The sequence below is a fragment of the Carcharhinus amblyrhynchos genome, chromosome 2 (assembly GCF_965287045.1).
Source record: "Carcharhinus amblyrhynchos chromosome 2, sCarAmb.v2.hapA, whole genome shotgun sequence".
Classification (NCBI taxonomy): Eukaryota; Metazoa; Chordata; class Chondrichthyes; order Carcharhiniformes; family Carcharhinidae; genus Carcharhinus; species Carcharhinus amblyrhynchos.
Genome location: NC_137325.1, coordinates 8,446,264 through 8,462,336, shown reverse-complemented (window position 1 = coordinate 8,462,336; position 16,073 = coordinate 8,446,264). Strand labels below are relative to the sequence as shown.

The 16,073-nt window shown below is 44.5% G+C and overlaps 1 protein-coding gene across 1 annotated transcript; it reads right to left on the bottom strand.

The window, feature by feature from the left end:
• Positions 1 to 2,552: 2,552 nt before the first annotated feature.
• On the bottom strand, positions 2,553 to 16,014 carry kiaa1143 (KIAA1143 ortholog). Its single transcript, XM_080201892.1, has 3 exons — positions 15,744 to 16,014; positions 9,191 to 9,335; positions 2,553 to 7,247 (listed from the first exon to the last, which is right to left on the bottom strand). The coding sequence occupies exons 1-3, from the start codon at positions 15,849 to 15,851 to the stop codon at positions 7,042 to 7,044; spliced, it is 459 nt and encodes a 152-aa protein (XP_080058018.1). The 5' UTR covers positions 15,852 to 16,014; the 3' UTR covers positions 2,553 to 7,041.
• Positions 16,015 to 16,073: the final 59 nt, after the last annotated feature.

The window sequence follows — 16,073 nt, the reverse complement described above, 5'->3', positions numbered from 1 at the left end:
CGATCCACTACAGTGGTGTCATCAGCAAACATGAAAATCGAGTTGGAGGGGATTTGGCCACAAGTCATTGGTGTATAAGGAGGTGTATAACACTCTCTGCTGGACAAATGCCCCCTACAAGTGTCTTATGAATAATGACATCCCTTAGTAAGTGCAATGTGTTCAATGATACATTCCTATTTAGCCAATGTACATCAGTGTCAACACAACTAGCAACTTCTTACTAAACATTTGCAATTCTTAACTTCCCCCACAATTAGTTTCATGGACCCGCAACCCTTGTAACTACAACTTGTACCTTTTTGACAGGAGGTTCAGGGACACCTGGTGCTCTGACCACCTTCTGAACCATAACTTTGGCCTTTTTTCTTCAAACTACTTGCTAGCTTTAAGATTTAACATATGCAAAGTTCACAAATTATCCCAACAGTAAATACAAATCAAGTCTTTTCAACACTAAGCTTGCATATAGAAAATTTGATAATTTAACCCACATTAGATCGATAGAATCCCTACAATGCAAGAGGCCATTCGGTCCATTGAGTCTGCACCGAACACAATCCCACCCAGGCCCTATCCCCATAACCCTATGCATTTATCCTCGCTAGTCCCCCTGACACCAAGGGTCAATTTAGCATGGCCAATCCACCTAATCCACACATCTTTGGACTGTGTGAAGAAACCCATCCAGACATGGGGAGAACATGCAAACGCCACACAGACAGCAGCTCAAGCCAGGAATCGAACCTGGGTCCTTGGAGCGGTGAGGCAGCAGTGCTAGCCACCGGGCCACCCCATTAATTACACAAATGTACCAACAAGTTGAAGTTTTTCAATTTGCTTATGATTTGGGCTACATTAGGAAACTTGGTCCATTTTTCATGTGTGGAGGTAGTGCATCACTTATTGGATAAATACTGGCCAGGACACCAGGGAAAACATCTCTACTCTTCTAATGCTGTGGAATATTTTGCACCTTGCAGAGACCACAAGCAGGACACTAGTTTAACATCTCACCCGATGTACCGCACCTCAGACATTGCTGCGCTCCCTTATTATTGGACTGGAGTATCAATGTTCTGAAGAGAGGTGGGCGTCTTTGCAGTTTGCTTCCTCTAAAGGCAGTTGAAGTAGAGTCTTTATATAGTTCAAGGCAGAGGTGAATAGATTTTTGATATACACAATGGTTTTTGGAGGCTATGGGAATGTGGATTGCAGGTGATAATCAGCTCAGCCATAATATTGAATGGCAGAGCAGGCTCAAAGGGCCAAGTTGCCTACTCCTGCTCTCAATTTGTATGCCATTATGTAAAACTTTAGAATGGGGCTTGAACACGTGACCATCTGGTTCAGAAGCAAGCATACAAACTTGAGACAAGGCTAATGCCTAGTACTATAAATCAGGGACGGCCACACTGTGCTTGAGAACTGTATGCAACCCTCAAAATCTGGCCCTCAGACAACCTGTTACCTATATATTTCTTACATGGTTTGTCCTATTCGAATTTTCAAAGCCTGAATAATTGAGAAACGTTGGTCTCTGCAGTATTGCTGCATTAGTGAAAAACCCAGAATGCAAAAATTCATTGCATCTTCTGCTTACTCAATATGCAGTGTGGCCTTTTATGTTCACAGTAACTTAATTGCAGTGTTAATGTAAGTCTACTTGTGACACTAATAAACTTTTTAAAAAAAACAGGACTTAATGTTTAGCAGCAAGGCCTTTATGAATCAGTCTCATCTTGGCAACAATCTTGAGGCTTAATCAGACTGTTCACAATCTTGGCATCATATTTGACCCCAAGATGAGCTTGTGGACGTGTTTTTCCAACATTGCCAAGAACACTCGTCACCTTGCATTTCCCAACTCCACATATGCCTCAGCTCATCAGTTGCTGATTCAGGCCTATTACCCTAACTGTAACAATTCCAATGCACTCCTGGCCAGCATCCCACATAGAGGGCATCCAAAACTCTGCTCCCTGTGTACTTCTCTTATTTACCCATCACTTCTGTGCATGCTGACATACACTTGCTCCTGTAAAACAATACCTCAATTTTAAAAATTCTCACGTTGGTCTTTTCCCCTCTGATTCCTCCATATCCCTCCTCCTAATATTTGCATTCATCTAATTCTGACCTCTTGAGCATGCCTGAATTTAATTGCTCTACTATTAGTGATTGTGCCTTTGGTTGCAAAGTCCCTAATTTCTGCAATTTCCCCCATTCCCTTTAAAGCTCTCCATCTGTCTCATCCTTTAAGGTAACCCTATTTCTTTGAGTAATCCTTTGACCATCTTCCCTGGGTAGCTCTTTGTGCAGCCCAGTGTCAAATTTTGCTTTAAAACACTCCTATGGGGTACTTTGGAATATTTAATTACATTATAGATGTTAATTTGTTTAAACCCTTTCCTCATTTTGTTACAAGTCAGGTTGGATACTTCAAGGTGATCTCTGAAGCTTGCCTGACCTGTAACATTTTACTTTGAATTTGGCTAGGATGAGCATGACAAGTTTCACTTCAGGTGCAACCCAACTGACCCACGAAGAGCTTTTATCAAAAACAAAGTTTAATTAAGAATATTGTTGACATGTACAGCAACACACTTAGCAAGAACTTTTAACAATTACAAACAAGAAACACAACAACCACAAAACTCTTAAAAGAATATGTGTTCCAACCAAAGCCAACATCCAATAAACATAACCCTTCAAATACACACAATACAGCATAGGTTATTGCCCATTTGTTACAGGAATCCAGCCTCCTGGGTTCCATGCAGAAAATACCTTATGAAGAAACTCAAAACAGGTTGAAGTTGACTCGTTTCCCAAAACACAGCATCCCATCCATTGACTCTATCTACACTGCCCGCTGCCTCGGCAAAGCTGCCAGCATAATCAAGGAACCCCCCCAATGCACCCCAGGCATTCTCTCTTGCACCTTCTTCCGTTGGGAAAAAGATACAGAAGTCTGAGGTCACGTACCAACTGACTCAAGAACAGCTGCCGTCAGATCTTTGAATGGACTTGGCTTGCATTAAGTTGATCTTTCTCCTCATCCTAGCTACAACTGTAACACTACATTTTGCACTCTCTCCTTTCCTTCTCTATGAACAGTATGTTTTGTCTGTGTAGTGCACAAGAAACAATACTTTTCACTACATGTTAATACATGCGACAATAGAGAAGGACAGGGACAAGGGAGAGACTGCTTCTTAGCTTGCTACTAAATTGCTTCCCAAAATGAAACTGAAACCCTAAAGTAAAAAAGCCCCATCACCTGACTGCCACAACTTAGCTCCACCCCCCTGTACGCTGCATGATTTAAAAAAATCCTTTCTGAAAGGTACACTCACACGACAACTTGGAGAATCAACTTGCCTCTGCTTGCTGCTTCCTCTGCCTAAGATGCCGGAGATTAGGAAATAACTTGTGCATTAAATTATGAATAGGAAACTGCATTCCACTAGAAACGTGCATCTTTTAATTAGTGAACAATTACCATGCTGAAATGATAGATGTTGTATTTTATTAATGAAAGCCACAGTACAATTCATACAATTTGTCCTCCGAAGATGTAAAATACATTGGTTGCTTGAAAAAAAATTAGTCAACACTGCATCAACATACAGGTACTGCTGTACAAAATACACACAAAAAGAAGTCAAGAAGGATAAAACCAAGGATGTAGTCACATCACTGTACAAACACATCGCTGGGCTTCCAAAAAGAAGCCTATTACACACATTCCCACATGCTCCATCTTCTTAAAGATGCTCATAAAAATCTCAGTTATTAATTATGCAAGCCAATGGTATTGTGCTCATCTCTTACCCACAAGACATACACATGCATTTACTTACTTCTGGTAATCATTTAATGAATAGGAATTCTCAGGATTCTTGGAGCAAAACGTACTTAAATGCACACTGGTTTAATATCAGTGACCTCTGCCCCTCACAACTCCCAATTACTTACTATGCAAACCTTTGAGAAGTAAAAAAAAAAGCTCAGAAACCCAGGTGTAAATCATCTTTCAGTGGCCTCTGTAGGGAAGCAAGTTCGCACGGACACTGGCAAGGACAAAAGCTGGGCTCAGTTGTGACACTGTTCCCATGACTTATTATCCTTCCAGCATTCACAGCCAAGGCTCACACATAAAATGAACACTTGGATGGAGCATTGGGAGGGCAAGAGATGCCAGCAAAAAAGTCCAGGAGAAAACTGGCACAGTGACAGACACATATCAATGAAACGCTCACTTTTTCAATAAGCCAATCCTTCCGTGGATAACTCAATGCTTAATATTCTGGCTAACGTTGCAGTGATTCAGAATTTTGGTTGGGTCATTAAATCACCCACCAATATACAGATTCTTCCTTTTTCAAAAAATCCATTGTCACACAAATATTTCATTTGTTTTAAACCAACCAAGAGTTCATTAGCTGCCTAACCAAGGTAATGAGCCTGCCTGACCACAGCACAGAGAATTAAATGCTGGAACTCTGAGCTGCCCTTCTTTACTCCATTTCTATTGAAACGTTAACTCTGTCTCTTTCCACTGACGCCACCTGATCTGATGAGCATTTCAGTCACTTTGGCATAGGTGGCTGCCATTTGGCCCATTGGAGTTCATGCTGTCTCCCTGTGGTCTAGTCAGTCCCATTCCATTCCTACAACACTGCAAGTTGATTTCCCTCAAGTACCCATTTCTATTTGAAGTGACTTTTTATTTCCAGCCTTCTCAGCAATTGCTTTTGCAGCACTTCATTGCCCTGTTTCTTTGGTTTTCTGCGAATCAGGACGTTTTTACATACTGTTCTGAGCCAGTCTGACTGCTGCCATGTGTAAAATCAAGCATAGTAACAGAAGTTGAGGGAGCAGGCCACTGTTGTAATTTAAAGCTACCTGGTTGACTTTCTGTAATGTAGCCAGGAAGTTAAAAAGTACATGTGCACACCTTCTCATTTAAAAAAGAAACTATTAAAGAGTTGGGTTATTTAGTACAGCAATTACAAGAAGATGCCCTCAAAATTAGGCTGCTAAAGAAAACAGGCTGTGAGTGGCACAGTGGTTAGAACTGCTGCCTCACAGCGCCAGGGACCTGGGTCCAATTCTGACCTCAGGTCATTGTGTGGAGTTTGCACGTTCTCCCCATGTCTGTGGGAGTTTCCTTTGGGTGCACCGGTTTCCTGCCACACTCCTAAGATGCGCGGGTTTGGTTGATTGGCCATGCTAAATTGATGTGAGTATCAGGGGATTAGCAGGGTAAATATGTGGGGTTAAGGAATAGGGCCTGGGTGGAATTGTGGTCAGTGCAGATTCAAAGGGCTCAATGGCCTCTTTCTGCACTGCTGGATTCTATGAAAACGATGACACTGAAGAACCTATGCTGAAATGCTCTACCATAAACTGAACTGGTAAGCTAGGTATGCAATTCACGCTTAGAAAATACCAACTGCATTACTGAAAGAAGAGGTACAATGTTGTTTTACAAATTATCCAATGGTGAGAAAAAAAATGCTTAAAATGTCGTTTAAATTAGGGGACGTTGTTGAAGTTTCTTTTTATTCAATTGTTGGCAGCAACAACAACCTGCATTTATATAGTGCCTTTAAAGCAATAAGATGTCCCAACATTTGTCCTAAATGTTCCCAACAGCATTGTGAGTGTATCTATGTCATATGGACTTCAGTGGTTCAAAAAAAAAGGTAGCTCACTACCACCTTCTCAAGGGTAATTAGGGATGGGTGTTAAATGTTGGCCTAGCTAGTAAAGCCCACATTCCTCACATGAATACATTTTAAAAAATACGGGGAAGGAAAGGTAGCGAGGGGTTTAGGCAGGAATAATAGTGGCGGCTTGAGGTACTCTCATTGGACTAGCAATCCAGGGTGATCCCAGACAGGGTAATGCTCTGGGTTTGAAGCCCACTGTGGCAGGTGGTGGAATTTGAATTTAATAAAAACCTGGAATTACAGAAGTCCAATGATAACCATGAAACCACTGTCGACTGTTATAAAAACCTATCCAGTTCACTAATGTCCTTTAGGGAAGGCATCTGCTGACCTTATCTGATCTGGCCTAGATCTGATTCCAAATCCACAGCAATGTGGTTGACTCTCAAATGCCCTCAGATATTGCAATTGGGGGATGGGCAATAAATGCTGGCCCAGCCTGCGATGCCCACATCCCACAAACAAATAGAAGAAATACCAGACAAAGCCTTTGAACGGACTTGAAAATTAGAATTTTAAAATCAAGGTGCCATTGAAACAGGAGCCAATGTAGGCTGACAGGAGCAGGGGGAGTGAAGGATGAATGGGAGTTAGGACACAGATAGCAGAGTTAGATGATCTTAAATTTATAAAGGGTGGAAGTTGGCCAAAAGGGCCTTGAAACAGTCAATACAGCACTACTATAAAGTGTAAAAATCTGAATCAGAAACTGAAAATACTCGGGCATCATCTGTGGAGCAAGAAATAGACGTAACATTTCATTTATCCAATCCAGAATTTTCTTCCACACGTACAATTGTGCGTTATTATGCGATAGAATTTTAAGGTAGATATCTGGCAGGGCATCACTTGCCAAACACATTCACAAAATCAAATGCTGGCAGCTAACCAATATTTTTGTTACTTTCTAAGACTACTTTTATTTCTCATATATTTTACTTTAACTTCTCACCATCCTGATTTCACGCTACACTTACTCTTGTAAAAATCCACTCTCCAGGGACTCGGCCCATTGATTTCAATGACAGGGAAATTATTTTCCTTTCTGAGCCTTCTCATCTTCTTTTCAATACACTTATATTAACTTAACTGAGATCTTGACCATGATAGAGGGAAGAAACAACACTGAAGACTGGGTGTGCTGGTATGGTTACATGGCAATAACATACCAACCCTAGCTGTATCACCATGTCACAAAATCTATCGAGGATTGTACAGGACTGTTAAATCGCATTCATCCAAAAGCGGGATGTTGATATCATTAAGGAGAATTGAATGTAGGTAGCGTGCCTACTGCTCTCTAATCATCATCTTCATCATCCTCGAAAGACAGCAAGCTGCTGTTTTTCACTTGCTTCGGTTTGTTCTCTGAGGTTTTGGGCTCTGTCCGCTCTTCTTTCTTCTTTTTGCTCGAAGTGGCAGTCAGACCTGCAAAGTTGTCATCTGACGAACGCTTTGCTGGTTTCCTAAATACAATCTTTCCATCCTCAGGTTCTGGCTCCTCAGCTGAAACACAAAATACAATAAATTATGAATAATTAAAAGAATTCATTCCACGGCAAGAAAAAAAAAGCTCCAGTTACTGATCCTCCTCTTCTGTCAGAGAAAAGAAATAAAAGTCTGAGGTCACATACCAACTGACTCAGAAATAGCTTCTTCCCTGCTGCCATCAGACTTTTGAATGGACCTACCTCGCACTAAGTTGATCTTTCTCTACACCCTAGCTATGACTGTAACTCTACATTCTGCACTCTCTCCTTTCCTTCTCTATGCATACTGTGCTTTGTCTGTATAGCACACAAGAAACACTGTGTGCTGATACATGTGATAATAAATCAAATTTTAAAAAAAATCAAAATATTGCTCTGAGAGCGCACACAAATATTTCCGGCGACCTTTCTTCCTCCGCCTCATTACCCACTGCTTTTCAATTAAAAGTGTCTTGGATTTCCTCGATGGTCAACCCATGTAACAACAAAAAAGATCATCCAAGAGACAGAAGACTGAGTGGGGGTCAATAAGCGACAACTCTCGTCAGTAGATTCAGAGGATTATTCAAAAGGAGGAAATAGGAGTTAAACCGCCCGATCCCAGTATTATCATTATGAGATTATAGGAACTTGGTACCAAAAATTATTACTGTACAAATCAAATGACGCTTTACTGCATCTCATGTTGGCTATCGTCTTCGCCACCACCACCACCACAATTTATTCACTCATGAAGTGTTTGCATCACTGGCAAGACAAGCATTTATTGCCCTTGATGAATTGGCACCTTCTTGAATCACAGCAGTTCACGTGTTTAGATATAACGTTATGGCATGACAGATGGTAAGTGCCAGGCTGCCCAAATCCCAAAGGGAAGCTTGAAACAAGCTACCACAATGGTTGGCAATTTGTATATTATGAGGTGGTATCTGAAGTCAACATAAGTAACCCTTAGACCCCTTGTGATTTTAAATATTAAAGTTAAAAAAAAACACAAAACGCAATAACAGATTTACACAGTTAACACTACGTCCAATAACACTTGCTAGAAGATTCTGACTTAAATAAACTCAAAGCTAAACCCTTTTTTGATGGCAACGATTCTTGTAGAAAATTCCAACAATATTACTACACAATGTCCTGCAGCTGTCCTCTGAGGGTGGCAACAAAAATGGTGTTCACAGGTCTAGCTTCAGGATAGCGATCAAAATAGCACAGCCACACACAACAGCTTACTTTAAATATGTATTTTCCTCATTGAACTTCCACTCTACTGTTTCTACAGTTCTTTACAAGTTCCTCTTCCCAGAAATGATCAAAAACTTTTTTTATTACTTTATGGCCACTAAAGTTATAGCCTTACTATTTTGCCTCATACATTTACGATCTCCCCATTGTATACATTTCCTTTCACATTCAACAGTCACTCCTTTTATCTTATACTTTTTGTAAATTCCTGGCTGCCCCTGTTTATTACCATTTCAACCGCTTGCCTTCAGACCTCCTGTTTTGATGTTTTGACCTTTGCAATCCATTTGTCTCCAGTTTGCTTAATCCATACTCACACATAAGCTGGTACCTAGTATATGGCAATATGACAATGATCTTACAAAAACAAAAATAAGAACTATTTTCCTCACAACACCCACAGTGCTATTAGGGAGGGAGTACCAGGATTCTGACCAAAAGGCAGCGACACATTTTCAAGTCATGATGCTGTATGACTTCACACAAACAATAAAATGTACCGAGTGCACACATACCCATTAAGCCACTGAGGAACACACTGCCTTTCAAACTACTGTCAATAGCTGAACTCAGTTCAAGACAGTTCATAACAGATGCACTTTTGTTACTTTTAACAAACTGCTGTATAAATAGGGCACTGCACACTACTACTAAAGGAAAAATTCACTGTTAACTGAATGTTCATGGGTCAAGAACTGCACATTTACATACATTTCTTTGAGCTTTCTGTGATCTTTTTGATTTTTGCCGCTTCATCAGCTGTCAAGTCACCCTGGCGGAGAACTACTACCTGCGGCTGCTCATCTTCTGGATCACTCTGCCCACTGTCACTGTCAACAGGTGCAAGTTGCTGCCTCTGAAAACAAAAGAAATATTAATTCAAATTTGAAATTACAAATTTTCGAGTGACATTTTGCATCCTTTTAAAGTTTGTCAGTGAAAGCATGGTTAGCCAGCAGCAATACCTTTGTAATCTTTGGATTTGACATTCAATGAAGCAAATGGCTGACCTCAAAGAAAGCTGTCCTCAGAAAAATAGCATTCTACATGGCATGGAGTCCTCCATCTCCAAAACCAGTTTGAATCTGGTGCCAAGGCAAGGGGATCGTCAGGCAGGTCCTCAAGCAAGGCAAGCAGCCAACGCCATGGAGGTACTCTCATAGACAGAAAATCAGGTTGAAAAAAACCATTGAGATTCAATGGATTTAGGCAGAAGATGAAATTTAAGTCAATTTAAATGTGGAATCTGTGATAAAGGAGCAATGTAACATCCAGAAAATATAAAATTATTCTTTCTGGACCAATGATGTTGTTTAGCAGTAATTATTAGATGGTTAAAAACCTTGTTGCAACCTTCTGAACAGAGTTTAAGCTTTTCTGAGTATCTTTGCAGTGGTATAACAGCATACGAGTGGAAATTCTCATCAGTTCAGTAATTCCTAATTGATTAAGTTTAAAGTTTATTTACTAGTGTCACAAATGGGCTTACATTAGCACTGCAATGAAGTTACTGTGAAAATCCCCTAGTTGCCACATTCCAGCACCTGTTCGGGTGCACCGAGGGAGAATTTAGCACAGGCAATGCACCTAACCAGCGCGTCTTTCGGACCCTGGGAGGAAACTGGAGCACCAGTGGCCTCTTTAAAGGTCAAGCCAAATAGACAAACTCAAACCAAATTAGGACAAAGTAAAAGGGGCAGCTCCCCAAAAGGCAGGGGAACAGCCTGAACAAAAAAATACAAAGGAACTTAAAAAAAAAGTCAAATTAAAATGTGATTATTAGGATCAATAACGCAACCCAGCCCCTGCGACGTCCAACAGGCATGGAAGGCATCAACTGCGCCCGTGGTCACCGCATGCTCCTTCTCCAGGGACACCTGGCCGCAAACGTAGCTGCGGTAGAGGGGCAGACAGTCAGGATGGATGGCCCCCTCGACTGCCTGCTGCCTGGACCTGTAAATGGCGCATTTTGCCAGGCCCAGGAGCAGGGTCATGAGGAGGTTACCATCCTGACCCTCCCCTCTCTGCACCAGGAGTCTGTAGATCAGGAGTGTGGGACTGAAATGCAAACAAAACATTAATAAAAAGATCTTCAGGAAAACAAAAAGGGAGTGCAACCTAAGACACGAAACATAGACATGGTCCACAGACTCCACAAGGCCACAGAAGGGGCAAGCTTTGGAGTCCGTGAGCCAGTGAATCCTATGATTATGCGGAACTGCTGCACCCCAGATCCCCGATGTAATTGGGGGAAGATCCCTCCGTAAAGGGACCTCTGCTGCCCAAAGGCAACAAGGCCCGCCAAGGTGTATCCAGGCAATAGGCGAGGATGCTGTAGTAGAAGATGTGCAGCAGCAGCCCGTACAGGAAACACCTCCGCGCGCTGGAAAAAGGCACGGAGGACATTTCCGCAAGGCAGCTCATACTGTGGGGCACCTGACCCGAGGAGGGGGGCTGAGGCTTTAGGCCAATGTGGAATTCCATCTGAACAGGGGATCACTCGGACGGGATCCCACCGCACACATGCGCCACCTTGAGACCGTGTGCACTTTCAGGGCCAAGCACGACCGTCCTCAGGTCTTGGTTGGCTTTGGCCGTGTGCCGGATAGACACCCCCACACACTCTGCCAGCTCACGAGGGCTCATCCAGCCTGCCCCTCCGCCATCCAGCACGTTCCTGATCCTGGTCACCCCGGCGTCCGCAGCCTCCCCCTCGTCAGCCACCTGAAGTTACACAGCTGGAGGAGCGGATTCCTCAGCAATGGCTCTCACACTTTCACATTTGTGAAATGTGTTATGGAAGGGTCGCTAGAACAGTATGTAACTTGCCCGACTAGGGGAGGGGCTATACTGGATTTAGTGTTGGGAAACGAGCCGGGGCAGGTGGGTGAGGTAGAGGTAGGCGAACATGTGGCAAACAGTGACCACAAGTCCGTCTACTTTAGGATAAAAATGGAAAGGGACGAGTGCCGTCCAAGCGGGAGTGTGCTGAACTGGGGAAAGGCGAGCTATGGCAGGATTAGGAGGGAGCTGCAGCAAACTGACTGGGAGGGACTGTTAGCTGGCAAGTCCACGGTTGGCAAGTGGGAGGCTTTTAGGGACAAAATGAAATGGTTGCAGGGGAGGTTTGTTCCGGTTAAGCGAAAGGATGGGAAAGGTAGGATTAGAGAGCCGTGGATTACGGGGGATATTGAAGACTTGGTTAGGAAGAAGAGGGAGGCGTATGTTAGGTTAAAACAAATGGGTACGGAGTGTGCGCTGGAGGAATATAGAGAGAGTAGGAGGGAGCTAAAAAGGGGAATTAGAAGGGCGAAGAGAGGGCATGAGATGGCTTTGGCCGGTAGGATTAAGGATAATCCTAAGGCATTTTATTCCTATATTAGAGGCAAGAGAGTAGTTAGAGGGAAAATTGGTCCTCTTAGGGACAAGAGTGGAGAGTTGTGTATTGAGTCGGAGGGAATGGGGGAGCTCCTGAATGAATACTTTGCATCGGTATTCACGAAGGAGAGGGGTTCGGAATCGTGCGGTCTCTTGGAGGGAGCGGAGGTGCAGTTGCAGGATATAGTTATTACGAGAGAGGAAGTGCTAGGGCTTTTAGGTAGCGTAAGGACGGATAAAGCTCCGGGGCCTGATGGTATTTATCCCAGGCTGCTTAGGGAGGCGAAAGATGAAATTGCTGGGCCTCTGGTGCACATCTTTGTCTCTTCTTTGGACACAGGTGAGGTCCCAGAAGACTGGAGGGTAGCAAATGTGGTCCCGTTGTTCAAAAAAGGTAGTAGGGATAACCCTGGGAATTATAGGCCGGTGAGTTTGACGTCGGTGGTAGGGAAGTTAATGGAAAAAATACTTAGGGGTAGGATGTATGAGCATTTGGAGCGTTGCGATCTGATTAGGGATTCGCAACATGGCTTTGTTAGAGGGAGGTCTTGCCTTACGAATCTGGTGGAATTCTTTGAGGAGGTGACAAAAACGGTTGACGATGGGAGAGCCGTTGATGTCATCTATATGGATTTCAGTAAGGCGTTTGACAAAGTCCCTCACGGTAGGCTGGTAGAAAAGGTTAAGGCGCAGGGGATACGAGGCCAGGTAGCTAGGTGGATTGAGAACTGGTTGGGAAATAGGAGACAGAGGGTAGTTGTGGAGGGTACCTTGTCGGGCTGGAGGCCAGTGACCAGTGGTGTGCCGCAGGGCTCGGTACTGGGACCTCTCCTCTTTATAGTCTACATAAATGACTTAGAAGAGGGAGTAGGTGGTGTGATCAGCAAGTTTGCTGATGACACCAAGATGGCAGGGTTGGCGGGTACAGAACTGGATTGTCAGGTGATACAACAGGATATAGATAGGTTGGTGCAGTGGGCAGATAGGTGGCAGATGGCATTTAATCCTGACAAATGCGAGGTGATGCATTTTGGAAGGAATAATGCAGAGAGGAGCTATGTGATAAAAGGTAGGCCGATTAGGAGTATAGATGTACAGAGAGACCTGGGAGTGCAGGTTCACAAATCCATGAAGGTTGCGTCACAAGTGGAGAACGTTGTTAGGAAGGCTTATGGGATGTTAGCCTTTATAGGAAGGGGCTTAGAGTATAAAAGCTGCCGTCTAATGCTTCAGTTATACAGAACGTTGGTTAGACCGCATTTGGAGTACTGCGTCCAGTTCTGGTCACCTTATTACCGGAAGGACGTGGAGTCTCTGGAAAGGGTGCAGAGGAGGTTTACCAGGATGTTGCCTGGCATGGGGGGACTGGGTTATGAGGAGAGACTGAAGAGACTGGGGCTATTCTCCTTGGAAAGAAGGAGATTGAGAGGGGACATGATAGAGGTATATAAGATACTGAAGGGAATAGATAGAGTTAATAGTGAGAGACTGCTCCCTAGACTGGGTACAAACACAAGAGGTCATCACTTAAGGGTGAGGGGGGGAGGGGGGGGAGGTATAATTTGGAGGTAAGAGGAAGGTTCTTTACGCAGAGAGTTGTGGGGGTCTGGAATGCGCTACCGAGTAGGGTGGTGGAGGCAGGAACGTTGGACTCGTTTAAGATGCAGTTAGATAGGCACATGAGTGAAACGAGAATGGAGGGATATGGTAGGGGCTATTAAATAGGGTTAAACCTCGGGAGACACCGGAAGGGCAGGCTGTATGATTAATATTTTTTGTCTTTATTCCACAGGTGGAGGTCCACCTCGTGTCAAGCGAGGGGCATGCACACGGCGGGTCGTGCGTGGGCTGCTCTTGGAAGTCCAGGAGTGGCCTAGTACTTCATGTCGGTGTGTGTGCTTGATCCTGGACCGATAGACGGGCTCCACAACAGCTCAGTGACTAGCACTGCTAGCTGTGCAGATACATGGATTTGGGCCTGTGTCTGTGGGAGTTTGCGCATTCTCCCTGTGGTTGCGTGGGTTTCCTCCGGGCGCTCCGGTTTCCTCCCACACCCCAAAGATGTGCTCTTAGGCTAATTGGTTTCCACCAAATTGACACTATTTCTTCCCTGAATCTGACTGAGTAGGGTCCCATTCGTAGACATGCAGGGTAGAATAGGTGTAGGGCGATGCGGCGGCGCGGGCTCGTTGGGCCGAAGGGCCTGTTTCCCGTGCTGGGTTGTTCTTTGTTCTTTGTTTTGTTCACACGAGAGCCACTACTCCTGACGGGGGAAGAGCTGCGTTGCAAGGTGACTGTGTTCCAGACAGTGAGGAGGTCCTGGTAAAAGACAGGCAACTCCTGCAAGGGGGTCAAAACGTGCCCCAGATTGAGATGCAGAAGCTGAATGTCATAATTGAGGCCGTGCTACAGGCAGAAGAAATACGTCGCCAGGGCGCACCATCGTGGAGGGGGCTCAATGTAAAGATATCTCTGCAGGGCCTGGAGGCAGAAGGTTGCTATCTGAGTGCAGAGGCACACCAGACCTTGACTGCCCTCCTCAAGCAGGAGATGCAGAACCGCGGCAGGGACCCAGTCCAGTTGGTTGTCCCAGAAGAAATGCAGGAGGGCTCTCTGGATATTGGCAACAAAGCCATGGGGAACAGTCAAAGGGACCAGCCGGTACCACAGCATGGAGGCGACCAGCTGGTTTAAGACAAGAACTTGCGTCCTGTAGGACAGCACTCGGAGCAGTCCTGTCCAGCAACCCATACGGGCGGTGACTTTGGCCTCCAGCTCCCGCCAGTTCGCTGGCCAGGATTCCTCGGCTGGGCAGAGATGGGCCCCCAAGTAGAGGAGGTTGGTCCTGCTCCAGGTGAATGTCCTTAAAAACATAATTTAAAAATTCCTACATGCAGCACTTCTGCATTATAGAGTAGGGGCAGGGGAACCTGATTACAAATCCTGTTGAAAGGGGGTTCTTCCACCAAAATAGTTTGAGAACCACTTGAGTGAGAAACACCTGGCAGCACAGTGATTAGTACTGTTGCCGCACAGTGCCATAGATCTGGGTTCATTTCCCAGTTTAGATGAGTACGTGTGTGAAGTCTGCATGGGTTTCCTCCGGGTGCTCCTGTTTCCTCCCACAGTCCAAGAGATATGCAGGTTGATCGGCTATGCTAAACTGTCTCGATTCTCCCATGAGGGAACAAGCTTGCTACATCAACCATGTCAGTCATATGTTTCAATTCATTTGGCACACAGAAATGTGATTATGGGCAGATTTTTTTTTTAGTTATGTTGATTGAGAAAAAGTATTGGGCACAATACTTCGGCTAACTTTTCTGCCAAAAAGTGTTGTGGGATCTCTCTCTTGTAAAGATGCATTTTCACAGACTTCCTTAATGAATAGTTTTCCCTCAGCATATCCTAGTAGATGCCAGGGTGTGGTGGCTAGAGTATTTTTACAGTATCATTGCAGAGTTAATGTAAGCCTACTTGTGACACTAATAAATAAACTTTAAAAACTAAGTACAGGCGCCAACCATTGAACAATACAGCACTGAATAAGAGCAAATTACTGCAGATGTTGGAATCTGAAACAAAAACAGAAAATGCCGGAAAATCTCAACAGATCAGACAGCCTCCGTGGGAAGAGAATAGAGCCAACATTTCGAGTCTGGATGACTCTCAGTCAAAGCGGGTCAGCACAGGAGCCAGCCTTCGGCCCCACTGCACAGATGCTTCCACTCAATCCCACTGCACTTGGCTCATTTTTGTTTTGTCATTTTCTGCTTGAACACGGGAGTTTTAAAGGGCATCAACCACAACCACTCCCCCTCCTCACTGCCCCCAGATCAGTGGGTCCCGGCCTGGCTCGGGGGAACAACGAAGGTGTCGGACTGACCTTCGTTTCCACCGTCGGTCCGGCCTTGTAACCCACATCTTGCTTAAACTTCCTGAGGAAGGCGGGCTCGGCCGGCTTCACGTACGAGACATTATTCCGTTTACTCATGGCTTTCGGTTCGTGTATTTAAGCCGACACGCACGTCCACCAAGGGCGCTCAAAGCTCGGAATAATTCCCACTCAACGCCATTAGGAAATGATAGCCGGGGGGAAGAGAAACAGGAGAACACCGTCTTCACCACGGGCCAACGATCCCAGTTTCAATCACGTGCTTTGCCTGCTGACCCCGCCCTCAAGTGATGGCACCCGCGTCCCGCCTATGAAATCGCG